We start from the raw sequence: 19,926 nt of genomic DNA on the forward strand, positions 1-19,926 counted from the left end.
CTTGGAGGAAGGATTTGATCATTTGTAGCTCAGTTTGCGGACAATACAAAGATGGGGGAGGGGCAGGCAGTGTTAAGGAGGCATGGTGTCTGCAGAAGGACATAGATTGAGGTAATGAGCAAAGAAGTGGCAGATGGAATATAATGTAGAGAAATGCATGGCCATGCACTTTGGCACAAGGAATAAAGGTGTGGACTATTTTATAATAGTTTGAAAATTCAAAACTCCAGAAGTGCAGGAGAACCTGGGAGTCCTCATGCAAGATTCCCCACAGGTTAATTTGAAGGTCAAGCTGGCGGTAAGGAAGGCAAATACAATGTTAGCATTCATTTCAAGAGGACTGAATACAAAAGCAACAATATAGTGCTTAGGTTTTATAAGGCATTGGTCAGATCATACTTGGAGTATTGCGACCAGTTTTGGGTTCCTAATCTAAGATATGCTGGCATTGGAGAAGGAGGCAGGGAAGGTTCATGAGAGAAAAAAAGTGATGAAGGCAGTTCAAAGGAGATTCACCAGGCTAATTCCTGGGATGGGACAGTTGTCAGAAGAGGTTAGAGACTGGGTTGGTACTCTTTGGGGATGTGAAGAACAAAATGTGACTTGACTCAAACACAAAATCCTAAGGGGGTGCTTGACAGGATCAACACTGAGATGATTCTACCAACGAAAGAGTCACAAACAAGGGAACAGGGTACACAATAAACAGCCAGTCATTTTAACCTGAGGTGTGGGGTAGAGTAGTGAATCTCTGGAATTCTCTGTCCCCATGGCTGTATTATTAAATACATTTAAGTTGCACATAGATCATAGAATTGAAGGTGGTGGGGAACAGAGGAGTTGTTGAGGCCTCTATAGATCAGTCATATTTCGAATGGCAAGGAAGGCTTGAGGGACTGGTAGCCTACTCTTGCTCCTGTTGTGTTCTCTCCACAAATGTTGGTTGACCCATTGAATGTTTCCAGCATTTTATGTTTTTACTCCATCTAGTCAACACTCCCCCTTTCTAGAGAAGGACAGCCCACTCTGTTTGATCGCTGACTGATGAATAAGGGCAGCCAGTAGGAATGGACACCATACATCGAACCACAGCTTCCTTGGAGGATGGGGCCTTTAGAAGTCAGACCTCATCTTCATTGAAACAGCCGGGTTAGTGGTTTGAAGGTATTGACCAATCCATGGAGGAAGCTTGGGAGAAAAAGGGCAAATATCCCACATTTACAGAGACAAATACAGGAACTTAGAAAAGGCCTGAACATTCAGTTGTTTGGACTTAAGATAGGAGTAATTTTCTCCTGATACTGTGTACGTAGATCAACAGATGTATAGTGGAGAGCATTCAGACGGTTCCATCACCGTCCGGTGTGGAGGCTCCAAAGCACAGGATCGGAAAAAGCTGCAGAAGGTTATAAGCTCAGCCACCTCCATCATGGGCGCTAGCCTCTCCAACATTGAGGACATCCTCAAAAGGCAATGCCTGAAGGCAGCGGCATCCATTACGGACCTTCACTATCCAGGACATACCCTCTTCTCGTTACAGTCATCAGGGTGGAGGCACAGGCACCTGAAGCCCCACATTCAATGTTTTGGAAACAGCTTCTTCCCCTCTGCCATCAGATTTCTGAAGTCTATGAACTCATGCACTATTTCACAATTTTGCTCTCCTTTGTAAACGTAACTTTGCTGGATCAAATAACGACAGCACAAAATGATCGTTACTTATCTTTTCACCCTTTTATTTCTTCAAGCTCAGCCAGCAAGTGAACTTGGACCCGACATCAGGGAGAGACCCGTTCTCATCTCCCCGGCGGTTCTACAAGTTCACTGCCTGATGTCAGAATTGTCAGAAGTTATAAGGCCACCAATACAAAAGAACAATCAGTTTGATAACTATTCCGGTCAAGTCAATGGATTATTGATACAAAAGTACAATCAATTTGTTCCACACTCCAGCCACCTTAATTAAAGAAAGGAATGTCCTACCTGGTTTGCTGGAGCCACAACTTAATTACAAAGATAAGAACATCCGTCAAATTTGTGCTTTAATTAAGAAAGGAATGTTCTGTTTAATTTCCATCAGGTACTGCTTTTTGTCAAAATCAAAAAGTGTGAAAAGCCCAGAGACATCATGTGTGGATCTGGGCGAACTTTAACACTTATCTTGCTCCAAAGAAAGCAGCTGTGAGACATTATTCAAACATACTGAAGTCACAGACATAGTACTAAATCCATTGTTTACAGGAATCTGAGAATTCCCCAATCCCTTAAAATTTATCACCTTTGCACTATTTTTTATATTATTGTTGTAATTTATAGTAATTATTATGTATTGCATTGTACTGTTGCCGCAAAACAATAAATTGCATGGCATATGCTAATGATAATAAACCAGATTCTGAGGAACTTACAGAACATTGGCAAGAACATTCAGTTGTTTGGATTCACAACAGGAGCCGATATTGTCTCAGCTCTGTCGTTTGGTGAAATAAAAGGCACTTGCAGTTTGTCAGAGGTTGGTAAAGTGATTTAGAATCGTGACCCATATTTAAGGTAGACATTATTTTCCCTGCTGGTACCTCCCCGAGGCAATGTTCTGCAACAGCTGCTGCCTGAACTTCAGCATGCTCTGCACGTCCTTGTGCTGAAGCATTTCCTCGATGGACAGTCGCTGATCATCACTGCTGAGTGGAGGAGCCAAGGGACTCCTCAACACTTCCAACATCTGCAGGGCCGCCGCTACCGAGTCTTCGGCACTCACTCGCGAGCTTGGAAAAACTCTAGCATTCCACAGCGTGAGCTTGGCTTTTCCAGCCCCGGAGAAAAGACTCTCAGAGACGGCCAGTCCCAAGCATCTGGCAACCTCCCCGAGATTGAGGCCCAGCAGATGCAAATGGCCAATCTCCGACAGAGATGGAGCGGTGCGCTTCACATCATCATCCGTGCCAAGGATGGCTGTGACGAAGCCCCCTGGAACACTCAGCGAGACCAGGAAGGTATTTGGTGGCACTGTGGTGCCCTCGCCCAGGCAGCACCCACTGACGATGGAATTGGGACCCACGGTGACATGTGCCTCCAACCGTGAATATTCCACCACGCTGCCAGGTGAGACGAGGCACCCGGGCCCCAGCAGGCTTCCCATGATGCAGGGGACCATGCCTCCCACCTTTGGAGGGAACTGGGAGAACCCACCAGGGCTGGGTGTTAGCCCCAGATGCTCCCTCAAACTCCCTTCAGCCGTGAGGTGACACAGGTACTCCCGTGCTGTGCCCAGATGGTAGAAGACAGAGTTGTTAAGCGTGGCTACATGGAGCGGTGTCCCCCAGAGTGAGGCAGTGATCTTCTGCCTGAATGCTGGGAGCTCCTGCTTGATGTCTACCTTAGATCCAGTGGCCTCTGTTACAGCTCCAGGCCCTAGCGCCTGTAGAAAGTCACCATATGCATCAATCTCACAGCCAACAGGGCCCATCTCCTCCAGGATGGTCAGCAGCCGCCTGGCTATCATGCGATCAAAATAGAAGACACTGTCAGTGTAGACAAAGTGCCCAGGCTCCGTGTCCCCACTGGAGGCCTGCCCCCGGGCTGAGGGGAACACCACCCCAGCCTCCCACATCGTCTCCACACTGGGCTTGTGCAGGAAGCGGTGACAGAGTCTGTACTCCAGCTCTGGCTGTCCGTTGACCCATGAGCCAGGTTCCAGGGCAAAGACGCCATGCGTGGTGCCGATGGACAGCGGAGATGGGTGAGCCAAGGCAGTGAACCCAGGCCTGTCGAAGCAAACTGCCTTGGCCCCGAGGACGCTGTAGAGCTCAATATCGTCGGCACATGTCAATAACACCCCAGGTTTCATGTGCACAGGGAAGTCGATGTACATTGCCAGTTTGAGCTCCAACATCTGGTAGACAGGCTCACCCAGAGGCAGAGCCATGAAGATCTTCCCCAGTGCACTAGCACTCAGCAAACGCTGGCTATATCCCCCTGCAGGAGAGTCAGAGTGAAACAGTGTAGAAACAGGCCCCAAGACTCCTCGAGTCTGTGCTGGCTATCAATTATCCATTGACACTAATCCTACACTGATCCCATTTCGTTCTCCCTACACTCCCACCCACTCCCTGCAGATTCCACCACGCACCTGCACACTGGGGACAATTTACAGAGGCCAATTAACCCACAGATAAACAAGAGACTGCAATTACAGGAATCTGGAGCAATAAACAATCTGCCAAAGAACTCAGCAGGTTGAGCAGCACTTGCGGGAGAAAAGGAATTCTGATGCAGAAGAGCTCTTAACCAAAACGTCGACAATTCGTAAACACAAGAGATCCTGCAGATGCTGGAAATCCAGAGTAACACACACAAAATGCTGGAGGAACTCAGCAGGTCAGACAGCATCTATGAAAATGTATAAGCAGTCGACATTTCTGGCTAAGACTGGAAAGGAGGGGGGATAAAGCCAAAATAAGATGGTGGGGGTGGGAGAAGAGGAGGAGGAGGACGACAAGCTAGAAGGTGATAAGGTGAAGCCAAGTGAAAAGCCAGTAAATGAAAAGCTGGTAAAAAAAAAAGGTAAAGGGCTAGAGAAGAAGGAATTTGATAGGACAGGAGAGTGGACTACGTGAGAAAGGAGGAAGGGCACAGGGAAGGTAATAAGCAGATGAGAAGAGGCCAGAGTAGGAATAGAAGAAGAGGGAAGGAGGAGAAGGAAAAAATTACCAGAAGTTGGAGTGATCGATCAGGTTGGAGGCTACCTAGATTGACATGGTTCAATCTGCTGAGTTCCCCCTCTCTGGGATGTGGGCAGAGACTTTAAAACCAGGAGGAAACCCATGTGCTCAAAGGGAGAACATGAAGATAGAGGTCGGGACTGAATTGGAGTACTTGGAGCTGTGAGGCAATAACACTACCACTCTGATTAAAAAAAAACACCTACTTCTGACATCCCAATCCCCGATACCTCGTCCAATCACCTTAAAATTATGCCCCCTCGTATTAGCCATTTATGCCCTGGGAAAGTCTCTGATTGTCCACTCGATTTATGTGCCTCAACATTTCGTACACCTTTATCAAGTCTTCTCTCACCCTGCTTCACTCCAAAGAGAAAAGCCCTAGCACACGCAACCCATCCACATAAGACATGATCTCCAATCCAGGCAGCATCCTGGTAAATCTCCTCTGCATCCTTTCTAAAGCTTTCACATCCTTCCTATAGTGAGGAGACTGGAACAGAACACAATATTCCAAGTATTGCCTAACCAGAGTTTGAAGGCAGAGTATTCTGCCTTGAATTTTGACCCTCCAAATTGAATCACTTCACTTTGAATATCGAATTTGAAGGCAGAATTCAGAGTTAATAGATCCCTCAAAATTGCAGCCAAGTTGATCAGGTTGTTAAGAAGCTACATAGTGTGTTGGCCTTTATTAGTCTCCCATTTAACTGATGAGAAAAGGAGGGAAGAGAAGGCTTGACTTATCATCTACAGCACAGATCACAAAATGTATAGCAGGATCAATAACATCGTGTCATTCAGAAAAGTTCTGTGGTAAAGAAACACTGTTTCTCTCTTCACTGATGCTATGTGATTGGCACTCAGTACCAGATGTTGAGTGGCACAGAGCCAGATGTTCAATGGATGGCATGTAGTACCTGATGTTGTGTAACATCTGTTGGAAAAGCTGCTGATCCTCATTGCTGGTCACTGTGGATGAGGACACTTTCACTGGTTCTGCAGGGTGGGGTCAGGACATTGTGCAGCAACCAACACATCATTGGCTAATTAGGGAGACACATCATGTGAATGCTCATCAACTCATGCTCCAGCTGGAGTATCATCCCACACTTCGGGTCCACTGGCAGTTCTCTCCATCAGATTGGGAACCTTTCTGCACTACTGAGCAATACACAAAATACTGGAGAAACTGAGCAAGGGCAGTACAGTAGTGTAGTGGTTAGTGTAAATCTTTATAGTGCCAGGGATCACCGTTCAGGGTTCATTTTCCACTGCTATCTGTAAGGACTTTGTATGTTCTCCCCATCACCACGTGGGTTTCCTCCAGTTTCCTCCCACATACCAGACATCGGGTCAGGGCTAGTGAGTTGTGGGCATGCTGTGTTGGCACCAGATGCAGGGTGAGCACATTCACTGAGCCTCCAGCACATCCTCGGATTGTGTTGGTTGTAAATGATGCATTTCACGGTACATTTCAATATTTTATGATCTCGTTGAAACCTATTGAATATTGAAAGATCTAGATAGAGTGGATGTGGAGAGGATGTTTCCGATAGTGGGGAAGTTTAGGACCAGAAGGCACAGCCTCAGAATTGAGGGACATCCGTTTAGAACAAAGATGAGTAGGAATTTATTTCGCTAGAGGTTGGTGAATCTGTGGCATTTATTGCCAGATGGTTGTGGAGGCCAAGTCATTGGGTATATTTAAAGTGGAGGTTGATAGGTTCTTGATTTGTTAAAGGTTATGAGAGAAGGCAGGGGAATGGGGTTGAGGGGGATAATAAATCAACCATGATGGAATGGCAGAGCAGACTCAATGGGCCAAATGACCTAATTTCTGCTCCTATATGTTCTTGTAAATGTGACAATTTCTGACTCACACAGCATCAAAACATACTGTTTATTCCCCTCCACAGATGCTGCCTGACCTGCTGACTACCCCTAGCACTTTGTGCAAGTTGCTCAAGTTTTCCAGTATCTGCAGAATCTCGTGTTTATCTTCTGCGTTACTATGTCTTCAGCTTGAAACATTAACTGTTTCTCTCTCCAAAGATGCTGCCTGAACTGACCTGCTAAGCGCTCCCAGGATTTGCTGTTTTATTTGGATTTTCAGCTAACTTAAAGATCTTCCCTTTGAACCACTGGCATTGAGTAAAACCATGATTATGTTTACCAGCATGGATTAATAGAATTCTGAAGTCATCCAACTGATCTCCGTAGAGTTTTTCCAATCGAAGGAGAGCGTGAAGTGTAGATCCTCCATTTCCTGGGTAAAGAGAACAATGATCAACATTTCTTCCATATTTCCATGGCAGTTAGTTCAAGACCCTACCACAGTTAGCAAAAAGGAATAAGGTTAGTCCTCAAGGAAAAGTCTTGAATCGAGGGAAGGCTGGTTTCAGTAGTATAACAGAGGACTGGTGAAAGTCCTATCCTCACCTACCCATCACTTCCCTCTGCTGCCATCTCTCCTTCCCTTTCCTTTCGTGGTCCACTGTCCTCTCCTTTACTCCTTCCACCCATCAACTTCCAGCTTCTCATTTCATCCCCTCACCCCCACACACCCATCTGATCTCACATATCACCTGCAACTTGTACACTTTCCCCTCTCCCCAACACACCCAGCTCCCCCTCACCTGCAGCTTGTACACTTTCCCCTCTCCCCCTCACCTGCAGCTTGTATACTTTCCCCTCTCCCCCTCACCTCCAGGTTGTACACATTCCCTTCTCTGGCAGCTTGTACTTTCCCCTCTCCCCCTCACCTGCAGCTTGTACACATTCTCCTCTCCCCCTCACCTGCAGCTTGTACACTTTCCCCTCTCCCTCTCACTTGCAGCTTGTACACTTTCCCCTCTCCCCGTCACACCCACTCTCCCCCTCACCTGTAGCTTGTAAACTTTCCCCCTCACCTGCAGCTTGTATACTTTCCCCTCTCCCCCTCACCTCCAGGTTGTACACATTCCCTTCTCTGGCAGCTTGTACTTTCCCCTCTCCCCCTCACCTGCAGCTTGTATACTTTCCCCTCTCCCTCTCACCTGCAGCTGGTAGACTTTCCCCTCTCCCCCACACACCCAGCTTCCCCTCACCTGCAGCTTGTAAACTTTCCCCCTCACTTGCAGCTTGTACACTTTCCCCTCTCCCCCTCACCTCCAGGTTGTACACATTCCCTTCTCTGGCAGCTTGTACTTTCCCCTCTCCCCCTCACCTGCAGCTTGTACACATTCTCCTCTCCCCCTCACCTGCAGCTTGTACACTTTCCCCTCTCCCCCTCACCTGCAACTTGTACACTTTCCCCTCTCCCCCTCACCTGCAGCTTGTACACTTTCCCCTCTCCCCTCACCTGGTCTCACATATCACCTGCAGCTTGTACACTTTCCCCTCTCCCCTCACCTGGTCTCACATACCACCTGGCTGTACTTCCTGCTGAGCTGCCTTCAGGAACCGCTGCTGTACTTCTGGTGATGATGCCCTCACAGTGCTGGTAGGGAGGGAGTTCGGAAGTTTAACCCCAGTGATAATCAGGATTATTTGGGATTTGAAGAGAAACTGCTGTCATTTTCTTCTGAAGGTAGAGCTGGTGGATTTGGGAATGTCCGTCAGAATAGGCTGGATGAGTAGCTGCAGTGTATTTGGTTGAAGAGGGAATGAATGTTCAAGAGGGTGGTATTGATGCAGTGCTGATCAAATGGGCTCTTTGCCCTGGCTTGAGTTAAGCTACTTGAGAGATGTTGGAGCTAAAGTTTAGGAAGAATGGATCAGCTGTGACCTTGTCGAGTGGTGATGACAGAGTTAGGAATTTGATTACTCTAAACTTCAGCAAGTACAGGCCCAGAGCCATCAAACACTCCTCATACGATAACCCTTTCATTCCTGGATTTATTCCTGTGAATCCTCTCTTGATCCGCTCCAATGCCAGAACATTTTTTCTTAGAAAAGGGGCCCAAAGCTGCTCACAATACTGCAAATGTGGTCTGACCAACGCCTTATAAAGCCTCAGCATGGTCGATTCCTGCGCTCATTTACTGGAAAACCTCCTCTGCATACTCCCCGAGTGTAGTAACCAACCTGAGCTCCACACTTAACCAGGCAGAGATCTGCCAAGGTTTAGTTCAAATGCCATCCTGCACCCGGGCTTGTTCATACCAATCTTTGGTCCCACTGGATCAGCGAAAACATGATAGCGAACTCCAAGGGGGAGCTCCCTCCTCTCCAGCTTGCTGGCGATCTGCTGCAGGAATGCATATTCCTGTTCTCCGTCGGCAGCAGTAATGACTACTGCATCCCAGAACTCACCCGGCCTCACCTCCTGCCCTGCCAAGCACAACAGAAGGGCAATATCAGCAAGAGGTGAGAGTGATAATGGAGGGGCAAAGGGACAGAGAAACAGGGGCCAGTGGGCTGGAGTGGGGGTGAAGGGAAGGGTTGGAGTAGGGGAGGGGCAGAGGGGGAGGGTTGGAGCGGGGGTGGGGGAGAGTTGGTGGGAGGGAGGGGAGGGGAGAAACATAGAAAACCTGCAGCACAATACAAGCCCTTCAGCTCACAAAGTTGTGCTGAACATGTCCCTACCTTAGAAATTACTAGGCTTACCTACAGTCCTCTATTTTTCTAAGCTCCATGTCTCTCAAAAGACCCTATCGTATCCGCCTCCACCACCGTTGCTGGCAGCCCATTCCACACACTCACCACTCTCCGAGTAAAAAACTTAACCCTGACATCTCCTCTGTACCTACTCCCCAGCACCTTAAACCTGTGCCCTCTTGTGGCAACCATTTTAGCTCTGGGAAAAAACCTCTATCAACACGATCAATGCCTCTCATCATCTTATAGACCTCAATCAGGTCACCTCTCATCCTCCGTCGCTCCAAGGAGAAAAGGCCAAGTTCACTCAACCTATTCTTATAAGGCATGCTCCCCAATCCAAGCAAAATCCTTGTAAATCTCATCTGCACCCTTGCTATGGCTTCCACATCCTTCCTGTAGTGAGGCGACCAGAATTGAGCACAGTACTCCAAGTGGGGACTGACCAGGGTCCTAAATAGCTGCAACATGACCTCTCGGCTCCTAAATTCAATTCCATGATTGATGAACGCCAATACATCGTACGCCTTCTTAACCACAGAGTCAACCTGCACAGCTGCTTTGAGCACCCTATGGACTCAGACCCCAAGATCCCTCTGATTCCCCTCACTGCTGAGAGTCTTAACATTAATACTACATTCTGCCATCGTATTTGACCTACCAAAATGAACCACCTCACACTTATCTGCGTTGAACTCCATCTGCCACTTCTCAGTCCAGTTTTGCATCCTATCAATGTCCCGCTGTAACCTCTGACAGCCCCCCGCACTATCCATAACACCTCCAACATTTGTGTCATCAGTAAACTTACTAACCCATCCCTCCATTTCGTCATCCAGGTCATTTATAAAAATCACGAAGAGTAAGGGTCCCAGAACAGATCCCTGAGGCACACCACTGGTCACCGACCTCCACGCAGAATATGATCCATCTACAACCACTCTTTGCCTTCTGTGGGCAAGCCAGTTCTGGATCCACAAAGCAATGTCCCCTTGGATCCCATGCCTCCTTACTTTCTCAATAAGCCTTGCGTGGGGTACCTTATCAAATGCCTTGTTGAAATCCATATACACTACATCTACTACTCTTCCCTCATTAATGTGTTTAGTCACATCCCCAAAGAATTCAATCAGGCTCGTAAGGCACGACCTACCCTTGACAGAGCCATGCTGACTATTCCTAATCATATTATACCTCTCCAAATGTTCATAATCCTGCCTCTCAGGATCTTCTCTATCAACTTACCAACCACTGAGGTAAGACTCACTGGTCTATAACTTCCTGGGCTATCTCTATTCCCTTTCCTGAATAAAGGAACAACATCCGCAACTCTCCAATCCTCCGGAACCTCTCCCGTCCCCATTGATGATGCAAAGATCATTGCCAGAGGCTCAGCAATCTCCTCCCTCACCTCCCACAGTAGCCTGGGATACACCTCATCCAGTCCCGGCGACTTCTCCAACTCGATGCTTTCCAAAAGCTCCAGCACATCCTCTTTATTAATATCTACATGCTCAAGCTTTTCAGTCCGCTGCAAGTCATCACAACAATCATCAAGATCCTTTTCCATAGTGAATACTGAAGTAAAGCATTTATTAAGTACCTCTGCTAATTCCTCTGGTTCCATACACACTTTCCCACTGTCACACTTGATAGGTCCTATTATTTCACGTCTAAACCTCTTGCTCTTCACGTACTTGTAGAATGCTTTGGGTTTTTTCTTAATCCTGCCCACCAGGACCTTCTCATTGCCCCTTCCAGCTCTCCTAATTTCTTCCTTAAGCTTCTTCCTATTACCCTTATAATCTTCTAGATCTCTAACATTACCTAGCTCTCTGAACCTTTTGTAAGCTTTTCTTTTCTTCTTGACTAGATTTATTACAGCCCTTTGTACACCACGGTTCCTGTACCCTACCATAACTTCCATCTCATTGGAAGGTACCTATGCAGAACTCCATACAAATATCCCCTGAACATTTGTCACATTTCTTCCATACTTTTCCCTGAGAACATCTGTTTCCAATTTAAGCTTCCAATTATGAGACCTGATGGCCTCATAGTTCCCCTTACTCCAGTTAAACACTTTTCTATCCTGTCTGTTCCTATCTCTCTCCAATGCTATTGTAAAGGACACAGAATTATGATCAGTCTCCAAAATGCTCTCCCACTGAGAGATCTGACACCTGACTAGGTTCATTTCTCAATACCAAATCAAGTATAGTCTCTCCTCTTGTAGGCTTATTAACCTTCCTGAACACACTTAACAAACTCCACCCCATCATATTTGAGAAATTAAAATCTCTCATCACAACAACTCTGTTATTATTACACCTGTCCAGGATCTGTTTCCCTATCTGCCCCTCAATATCCCTGTTAGAAACATAGAAAATAGGTGGAGTAGGCCATTCGGCCCTTCGAGCATGCACCGCCATTCAGTATGACCATGGCTGATCATCCAACTCAGAACCCTGTACCTGCCCTCTCTCCATACCCCCTGATCCCTTTAGCCACAAGGGCCATATCTAACTCCCTCTTAAATATAGCCAATGAACTGGCCTCAACTGTTTCCTGTGGCAGAGAATTCCATAGATTCACCACTCTCTGTGTGAAGAAGTTTTTCCTCATCTCCGTCCTAAAAGGCTTCCCCTTTATCCTCAAACTGTGACCCCCTGTTCTGGACTTCCCCAACATCGGGAACAATCTTCCTGCATCTAGCCTATCCAATCCCTTTGGAATTTTATACATTTCAATAAGATCCCCCCTTAATCTTCTAAATTCCAGAGAGTATAAGCCTAGTCGATCCAGTCTTTCATCATATGAAAGTCCTGCCATCCCAGGAATCAATCTGGTGAACCTTCTTTGTTCTCCCTCTATGGCAAGGATGTCTTTCCTCAGATTAGGGGACCAAAACTGCACACAATACTCCAGGTGTGGTCTCACCAAGGCCTTGTACAACTGCAGAAGTACCTTCCTGCTCCTGTACACGAATCCTCTTGCTATAAATGCCAGCATACCATTCGCCTTTTTCACCGCCTGCTGTACCTGCATGCCCACTTTCAGTGACTGGTGTACAATGACACCCAGGTCTCGTTGCACCTCCCCTTTTCCTAATCGGCCACCATTCAGATAAAAATCTGTTTTCCTGTTCTTGCCACCAAAGTGGATAACCTCACATTTATCCACGTTAAATTGCATCTGCCATGAATTTGCCCACTCACCTAACCTATCCACGTCACTCTGCATCCTCTTAGCATCTTCCTCACAGCTAACACTGTCGCCCAGCTCCGTGTCATCCGTAAATTTGGAGATACTGCATTTAATTCCCTCATCTAAGTCATTAATATATATTGTAAACAACTGGGGTCCCAGCACTGAGCCTTGCAGTACCCCACTAGTCACTGCCTGCCATTCTGAAAAGGTCCCATTTATTTCCACTCTTTGCTTCCTGTCTGCTAACCAATTCTCTATCCACATCAATACCTTACCCCCAATACCGTACGCTTTAAATTTGCACACTAATCTCCTGTGTGGGACCTTATCAAAAGCCTTTTGAAAATCCAAATATACCACATCCACTGGTTCTCCCCTACCCACTTTACTAGTTACATCCTCAAAAAATTCTATGAGATTCGTCAGACATGATTTTCCTTTCACAAATCCATGCTGACTTTGTCCGATCATTTCACCGCTTTCCAAATGTGCTGTTATCACATCTTTGATAACTGACTCCAGCAGTTTCCCCACCACCGACGTTAGGCTAACCGGTCTATAATTCCCCGGTTTCTCTCTCCCTCCTTTTTTAAAAAGCAGGGTTACATTAGCCACCCTCCAATCTTCAGGAACTAATCCAGAATCTAAAGAGTTTTGAAAAATTATTACTAATGCATCCACTATTTCTTGGGCTACTTCCTTAAGCACTCTGGGATGCAGACCATCTGGCCCTGGGGATTTATCTGCCTTTAATCCCTTCAATTTACCTAACACCACTTCCCTACTAACATGTATTTCGCTCAGTTCCTCCATCTCACTCGACCCTCTGTCCCCTACTATTTCCGGAAGATTATTTATGTCCTCCTCAGTGATGACGAAACCAAAGTAGTTATTCAATTGGTCTGCTGTTACTATTCCCTGTTACTATTGGACAGTCTATAAAAAAAACACCCAGTAAAGTTTTTGGCCCCTTGTTCTTAATCTCCACCCACAGAGACTCCATAGACAATCCCTCCAGGGTGCCCTCCTTTTCTGCAGCCGTGACACTATCTCTGACCAACAGTGCCACAACCCCACCTCTTTTGGTTTGGAGGCTTGCAGGGTGAGGGGGAAGGTTAGAAGGGGAGGGGGAGAGAGTTGGAGAGTGGACGGTTGGAGGGGGAGAGGGTCGGGGGTGTGGGGGGGGAGAGGGTCGAGGGGTGTGGGGGGGAGAGGGTCGGGGGGAGTGGGTCAGGGGGAGTGGGGGGGGAGTGGGGGGGAGAGAGGGTCGGGGGGAGTGGGGGGGAGAGAGGGTCGGGGGGAGTGGGGGGAGAGAGGGTCAGGGGGGAGTGGGGGGGGAGAGAGGGTCAGGGGGAGTGGGAGGGGAGAGGGTCGGGAGAAGGTCGGGGGGAGAGGGTCGGGAGAAGGTCGGGGGGAGTGGGGGGGGAGAAGGTCGGGGGAGTGGGGGGGAGAAGGTCGGGGGAGTGGGGGGGGAGAGGGTCGGGGGAGTGGGGGGGAGAGGGTCGGGGGGAGTGGGGGGGAGAGGGTCGGGGGGGAGTGGGGGGGGGAGAGGGTCGGGGGGAGTGGGGGAGAGAGGGTCGGGGGGAGTGGGGGAGAGAGGGTCGGGGGGAGTGGGGGGGAGAGGGTCGGGGGGAGTGGGGGGGAGAGGGTCGGGGGGAGAGAGGGTCGGGGGGAGAGGGGGTCGGGGGGAGAGGGGGTCGGGGGAGAGAGGGTCGGGGGAGAGAGGGTCGGGGGAGAGAGGGGGGGGAGAGAGGGTCGGGGGAGAGAGGGTCAGGGGAGAGAGGGTCAGGGGAGAGAGGGTCGGGGGAGAGAGAGGGTCGGGGGAGAGAGAGGGTCGGGGGGGAGGAGAGGGTCAGGGGGGAGTGGGGGGGAGAGAGGGTCGGGGGGGAGTGGGGGGGAGAGAGGGTCGGGGGGAGTGGGGGGGGAGAGAGGGTCGGGGAGAGAGGGTCGAGGGAGTGGGGGGGAGGGTCGGGGGGGGAGAGGGTCGGAGGGAGAGAGGGTCGGGGGGAGAGGGGGAGAGGGGGGGGAGAGAGGGGGGGAGAGAGAGTGGGGGGGAGAGAGTGGGGAGGAGTGGAGGGGGAGAGGGTCGGGGGGGGAGTGGGGGGGAAGAGGGTCGGGGGGAGTGGAGGGGGAGAGAGAGTCGGGGGAGAGGGGGGAGAGGGGGGAAGAGGGTCGGGGGGAGTGGAGGGGGAGAGAGGGTCGGGGGGAGTGGAGGGGGAGAGAGGGTCGGGGGGAGAGAGGGTCGGGGGGAGTGGGGGGGAGAGGGTCGGGGGGAGTGGGGGGGAGAGGGTCGGGGGGAGTGGGGGGGGAGAGGGTCGGGGGGAGTGGGGGGGGAGAGGGTCGGGGGGAGTGGGGGAGAGAGGGTCGGAGGGAGTGGGGGGGGAGAGGGTCGGGGGAAGTGGGGGGGAGAGGGTCGGGGGGAGTGGGGGGAGAGGGTCGGGGGGAGTGGAGGGGGAGAGAGGGTCGGGGGAGTGGGGGAGAGAGGGTCAGGGGGAGTGGGGGAGAGAGGGTCAGGGGGAGTGGGGGAGAGAGGGTCGGGGGGAGTGGGGGGGAGAGGGTCGGGGGGAGTGGGGAGGGAGAGGGTCGGGGGGAGTGGGGGGGAGAGGGTCGGGGGAAGTGGGGGGGGAGAGGGTCGGGGGAAGTGGGGGGGGGAGAGGGTCGGGGGGAGAGGGTCGGGGGAGTGGGGGAGAGGGTCGGGGGAGTGGGGGAGAGGGTCGGGGGAGTGGGGGAGAGGGTCGGGGGAGTGGGGGAGAGAGGGTCGGGGGTAGAGGGGGAGAGAGGGTCGGGGGGAGAGGGGGAGAGAGGGTCGGGGGGAGTGGGGGGGAGAGGGTCGGGGGGAGTGGGGGGGGAGAGGGTCGGGGGGAGTGGGGGGGAGAGGGTCGGGGGGAGAGAGGGTCGGGGGAAGTGGAGGGGGAGAGAGGGTCGGGGGGAGTGGGGGGGAGAGGGTCGGGGGGAGTGGGGGGGAGAGGGTCGGGGGGAGTGGGGGGGGAGAGGGTCGGGGGGAGTGGGGGGAGAGGGTCGGGGGAAGTGGAGGGGGAGAGAGGGTCGGGGGGAGTGGGGGGGAGGGTCGGGGGGAGAGGGTCGGGGGAGTGGGGGAGAGGGTCGGGGGAGTGGGGGAGAGGGTCGGGGGAGTGGGGGGAGAGAGGGTCGGGGGGAGAGGGGGAGAGAGGGTCGGGGGGAGAGGGGGAGAGAGGGTCGGGGGGAGTGGGGGGGAGAGGGTCGGGGGGAGTGGGGGGGGAGAGGGTCGGGGGGAGTGGGGGGGAGAGGGTCGGGGGGAGAGAGGGTCGGGGGAAGTGGAGGGGGAGAGAGGGTCGGGGGGAGTGGGGGGGAGAGGGTCGGGGGGAGTGGGGGGGAGAGGGTCGGGGGGAGTGGGGGGGGAGAGGGTCGGGGGGAGTGGGGGGGAGAGGGTCGGGGGAAGTGGAGGGGGAGAGAGGGTCGGGGGAGTGGGGGAGAGAGGGTCGGGGGGAGTGGGGGGGAGGGTCGGGGGGAGAGGGGGAGAGAGGGTCGGGGGAGTGGGGGAGAGAGGGTCGGGGGTAGAGGGGGAGAGAGGGTCGGGGGGAGAGGGGGAGAGAGGGTCGGGGGGAGTGGGGGAGAGAGGGTCGGGGGGAGTGGGGAGGGGAGTGGGGAGGGGAGCAGTGGAAGGGTGGGTGAGGCGGACACGGCCAGCGCTGACCTCGAATGTTTTGGAAAGCTCGTAGCCGTCGCCTCGTCTCCTCTGCCCGCCTCTGGGTCCCTCTTTCCATCCAGCCGGTCTCCCCCTGCTCCGCGTCGTCCATCACACCAGCCCCCGGTCAGTTCACTGGGCGGCGGGGGCAGGAACCGGATTGACCTGAACAACAGCTGCGCGGTCAGGCCAGGTAGGCGTCAACGTCAGCGGGGCAGTGCCGGATGGTCGCGGGTGCGCATGCGCCGCGTCTCCGTAGCAACCGGGCCTTGGAGCGATGGCGCAGCGCGGATGCTCGGCGAAGCCGGACCGGAGTGAGGCGAGTGGGAGACCGGCAGCGCAGCGGGGCTGAGGGTGGGCAAGGTTGTGGCGGGAGGACAGAGCCTCAGAGGCAGACTATTCGGCCTACCATATCCATAATCGGCCACCCACCGCTTGGTCTGTACCTTTCTTTGCCTTGCGATTCAAGTGATCGTCAAGATACTTGTTCGTTATTATGAGAGTGTCTGCTTCCAACTTGCCCCAGACAGTGGGTTTCATATTCCAAACCCCTCCACTGGGAAAATGTTCCTCACAACCCCTCTGAACCTCTGCAGCTTGGAGACATGGTGTCAGGACCACAATGTCAACAAAACAAGAGCTGACCATTGACTTCAGCAAGGGGGACGGTTCGCGTCATATTCTCTATTTTAAAGAGGAGTTTGACAGCTTCAATATGTGCGAACATCAGAGAGAGCTAGTTAGAAAACTGAGAAACAGGACCTCCAGGGTCATAGTCTCTGGTTTGCTGCCTATGCCACGTGCCTGTGAGTTAGAATAGGATGATTTGGCATATGTGCCTCAGAGGAACTAGTTCATGGGGTGGTGTTCAGATTTATTTCTCATTGGGATCACTTCTGGGGAAGGTATGACCTGTACAAAAGGGATGGGTTATACCTGAACCTGAGGTCCAATATCCTTGCCGGCAGGTTGGCTAGAGCTGTTCAAGTGGGTTTAAACTAATTTTATAGGAGGATGGGAATTGGAGTGATCATGCTGAAGATGAGGTAGTTGGTTTACAAACAGAGGCAATGTGTAATGAGACTCCAAGCAAGGAGGGGCTGATAATAGGGGAAAATTGGTGACAAGGACATAAAAGGTGATCAAAATTGAAAAAGTGAATACAGGAATAAAGGTGTTATATTTGAATACGCACAATAAATAAGATCGATTAACTTGTAGCACAGATAGAGATTGGCAAGTATGATGTAGTCGTCACTGAATCATGGCTGAAAGAAGATTATAGCTGGGAGCTTAAAGTCCAAGGATACACATTGTATCGAAAGGACAAGCAGGAAGACAGAGGGTTCTGTTGATAAAAAATGGAGGTAAATCATTCGAAAGAGGTGACATCAGGTCAGAAGGTGTTGAATTGCTCTGGATGCAGCGAAGGAACTGCAAGGGAAAAAGGCCCTGATGGGAGTTATATACAGACCCCCAAAGAGTAGTAAGGATGTGGTCTACAAGTTACAACAGGAGATAGAAAATGCATGCCAAGAGGGCAATGTTACGATAGTCGTGGGGGATTTCAATATGCAGGTAGAATGGCAAAATCAGGTTGGTGCTGGATTCCAAGAGGGGGAGTTTCTAGAATGCTACGGGATGGCTTTTTGAGCAGCTTGTGGTTGAGGACCAGCTACTCTGGACTGGGTGTTGTGCAGTGAACCAGAATTGTTTAGAGAGATTAAGTTAAAAGAACCCTTGGAGGTAAGTCATCACAATGTAATCGAATTCACCCTGAAATTTGAGGAGAAGCTAAAGTCACATGTATCAGTATTACAGAAGAGAAAAGGAAAATGAGAGAGGCGTTAACATAGAACATAGATATCTACAGCACATTAGAGGCCCTTTGGCCCACAATGTTGTGCTGTACCTATCCAAGAGTCTCTTAAAAGACCCTATTGTTTCCACCTCCACCACTGTCGCCATCCGTACATTCCACACACTTACCACACTCAGTGTGGAAAAACTTACCCCTGACATCCCCTCTGTACCTACTTCCAAGCTCTTTAAAACGATGCCCCCTCATGTTAGCCAATTCAGCCCTGGAAAAAAGCCTCTGATTATCCATACGATCAATGCCTCTCATCATCTTTTACACCTCTACTAGGTCAGATATTATACACTCTATCAGTTGGCTAGAATTAATTGGAAAAGTACAATGGCAGGGATGATGGCAGAGCAGCATTGGCTGGAATTTCTGGAAACAATTCGGAAGGCACAGGATATGTACATCCCAAAGAAGTAGTATTTTAAAGGAAAATGACACAACTATGGTTAAGGGAAGTCAAAGCCAGCATAAAAGCCAAACAGAGGGCATAGAGTAGAGCAATAATTAGGGGGAAGTTAGGGGATTAGGAAGCTTTTAAATACCAACAGAAGACAAATAAGAAAGTAATTAAGAAAGTAATGCAATTACTGTCTTTCTGCATTAATTACTCATAAAACAAGCTCTGATCGTCATCTAAGTCACAATAATAGACAAGCACAACCTGCCTAAGTTAATAACACACAAACGATTCTACTTTTCACATCTTTATTGAACACCTTGTTTAATGATTCACAGTCCAGGCTGGAAAAAGAATGTGAACCCTGGTAACTGGTAAAACCTCCTTTAGCAGCAATAACCATCGCCAAACGTTTGCTGTAGCTGCTGATCAGATTTCCACAATGGCAAGTAGAAATTTTAGACCATTCCTCCATACAAAACTGTTTCAGTTCATCAATACTTCTGGGATAACTTGCATGAACAGCCCTCTTCAGGTAGTGCTCCAGCATCTCAATTGGGTTAATGTCTGGCCATTCCAGAACATGAATTTTCTTCTTTTTAAACCATTATTATGTTGATTTACTTTTGTGTTTCGGATCATTGTCTTGTTGCATCATCTTTTTTTTAAGCTTCAGGTGACGGGCCACAATCCTGACATTCTCATGTAAAATGGCTTGATACAATTTTTAATTCAGAGTTTCGTCAATTATTGCAAGCTGCCCAGGCCCTGAGGCGGCAAGCACCCCCAAACCATGATGCTCCTTCCACCATGCTTTACAGTTAGGATGAGGTTTTGGTGTTGGTTTGAGTTCCTTTTCCTCCAAACATAGCAGTGTGCATTTCTGCCAAAAAAGTTCAACTTTTGTCTTCTCTGTCTACAGAACATTGTCCCAGAAGTGTTGTGGAACATCCAGGTGGACTTTTGCCAACTTGAGACACAGAACATAGAAATTTACAGCACATTACAGGCACTTTGGCCCACAGTGTTGTGCCAACCATGTAACCTACCCTAGAAACTGCCTAGAATTTCCCTACTGCATAGCCCTGTATTTTTCTAAGCTCCACATACTTATCTAAGAGTCTCTTAAAGGACCTTATTTTATTTGTCTCTACCACTGTCGCTGGCAGTGCATTCCATGGACACACTACTCTGCGTAAAAAAACTTATATCTGACGTCTTCTCTGTACCTACTTCCAAGCACCTTAAAAAAGTGTCCTCTCGTGCTAGCCACTTCAGCCCTGGGAAAAAACCTCTGACTATCCACATAATCAATGCCTCTCATCATCTTGTACACCTCTATCAAGTCACCTCTCATCCTCCATCACTCCATGGAGAAAAGGCCAAGTTCACTCGACTGATTCTCATAAGGCATGCTCCCCAATCCAGGCAACATCCTTGTAAATCTCCTCTGCACTCTCTCTATAGTATACACATCCTTCCT

The 19,926-nt window shown here is 50.1% G+C and overlaps 2 protein-coding genes across 6 annotated transcripts in view; one reads left to right on the plus strand and one right to left on the minus strand.

The window, feature by feature from the left end:
• Positions 1–16,397, minus strand: part of tnni3k (TNNI3 interacting kinase) — a 167,140-nt gene extending 150,743 nt beyond the window's left edge. The window contains exons 1-3 of the mRNA XM_072273253.1: positions 16,186–16,397; positions 8,868–9,035; positions 6,898–6,990 (exon numbers count right to left, since the gene is read on the minus strand). Coding sequence (XP_072129354.1) covers positions 6,898–6,990; positions 8,868–9,035; positions 16,186–16,288 — 364 coding nt within the window. The 5' untranslated portion in view covers positions 16,289–16,397. The remainder of the gene's footprint in view (positions 1–6,897; positions 6,991–8,867; positions 9,036–16,185) is intronic.
• A 6-nt stretch (positions 16,398–16,403) lies between these two features.
• The window catches only part of lrriq3 (leucine-rich repeats and IQ motif containing 3), an 88,849-nt gene continuing 85,326 nt past the window's right edge, over positions 16,404–19,926 (plus strand). For 4 of the 5 annotated variants that reach the window (XM_072273254.1, XM_072273257.1, XM_072273260.1 and 1 more), the window contains exon 1: positions 16,404–16,495. In XM_072273254.1, the coding sequence (XP_072129355.1) occupies positions 16,454–16,495 (42 nt within the window). In that variant the 5' untranslated portion in view covers positions 16,404–16,453. Of the gene's footprint in view, positions 16,496–16,556; positions 16,615–19,926 lie in introns of those variants that run through there. The other variant, XM_072273255.1, reaches the window with a different exon arrangement.

This window comes from Mobula birostris, chromosome 12 (assembly GCF_030028105.1).
Source record: "Mobula birostris isolate sMobBir1 chromosome 12, sMobBir1.hap1, whole genome shotgun sequence".
Taxonomy (NCBI): Eukaryota; Metazoa; Chordata; class Chondrichthyes; order Myliobatiformes; family Myliobatidae; genus Mobula; species Mobula birostris.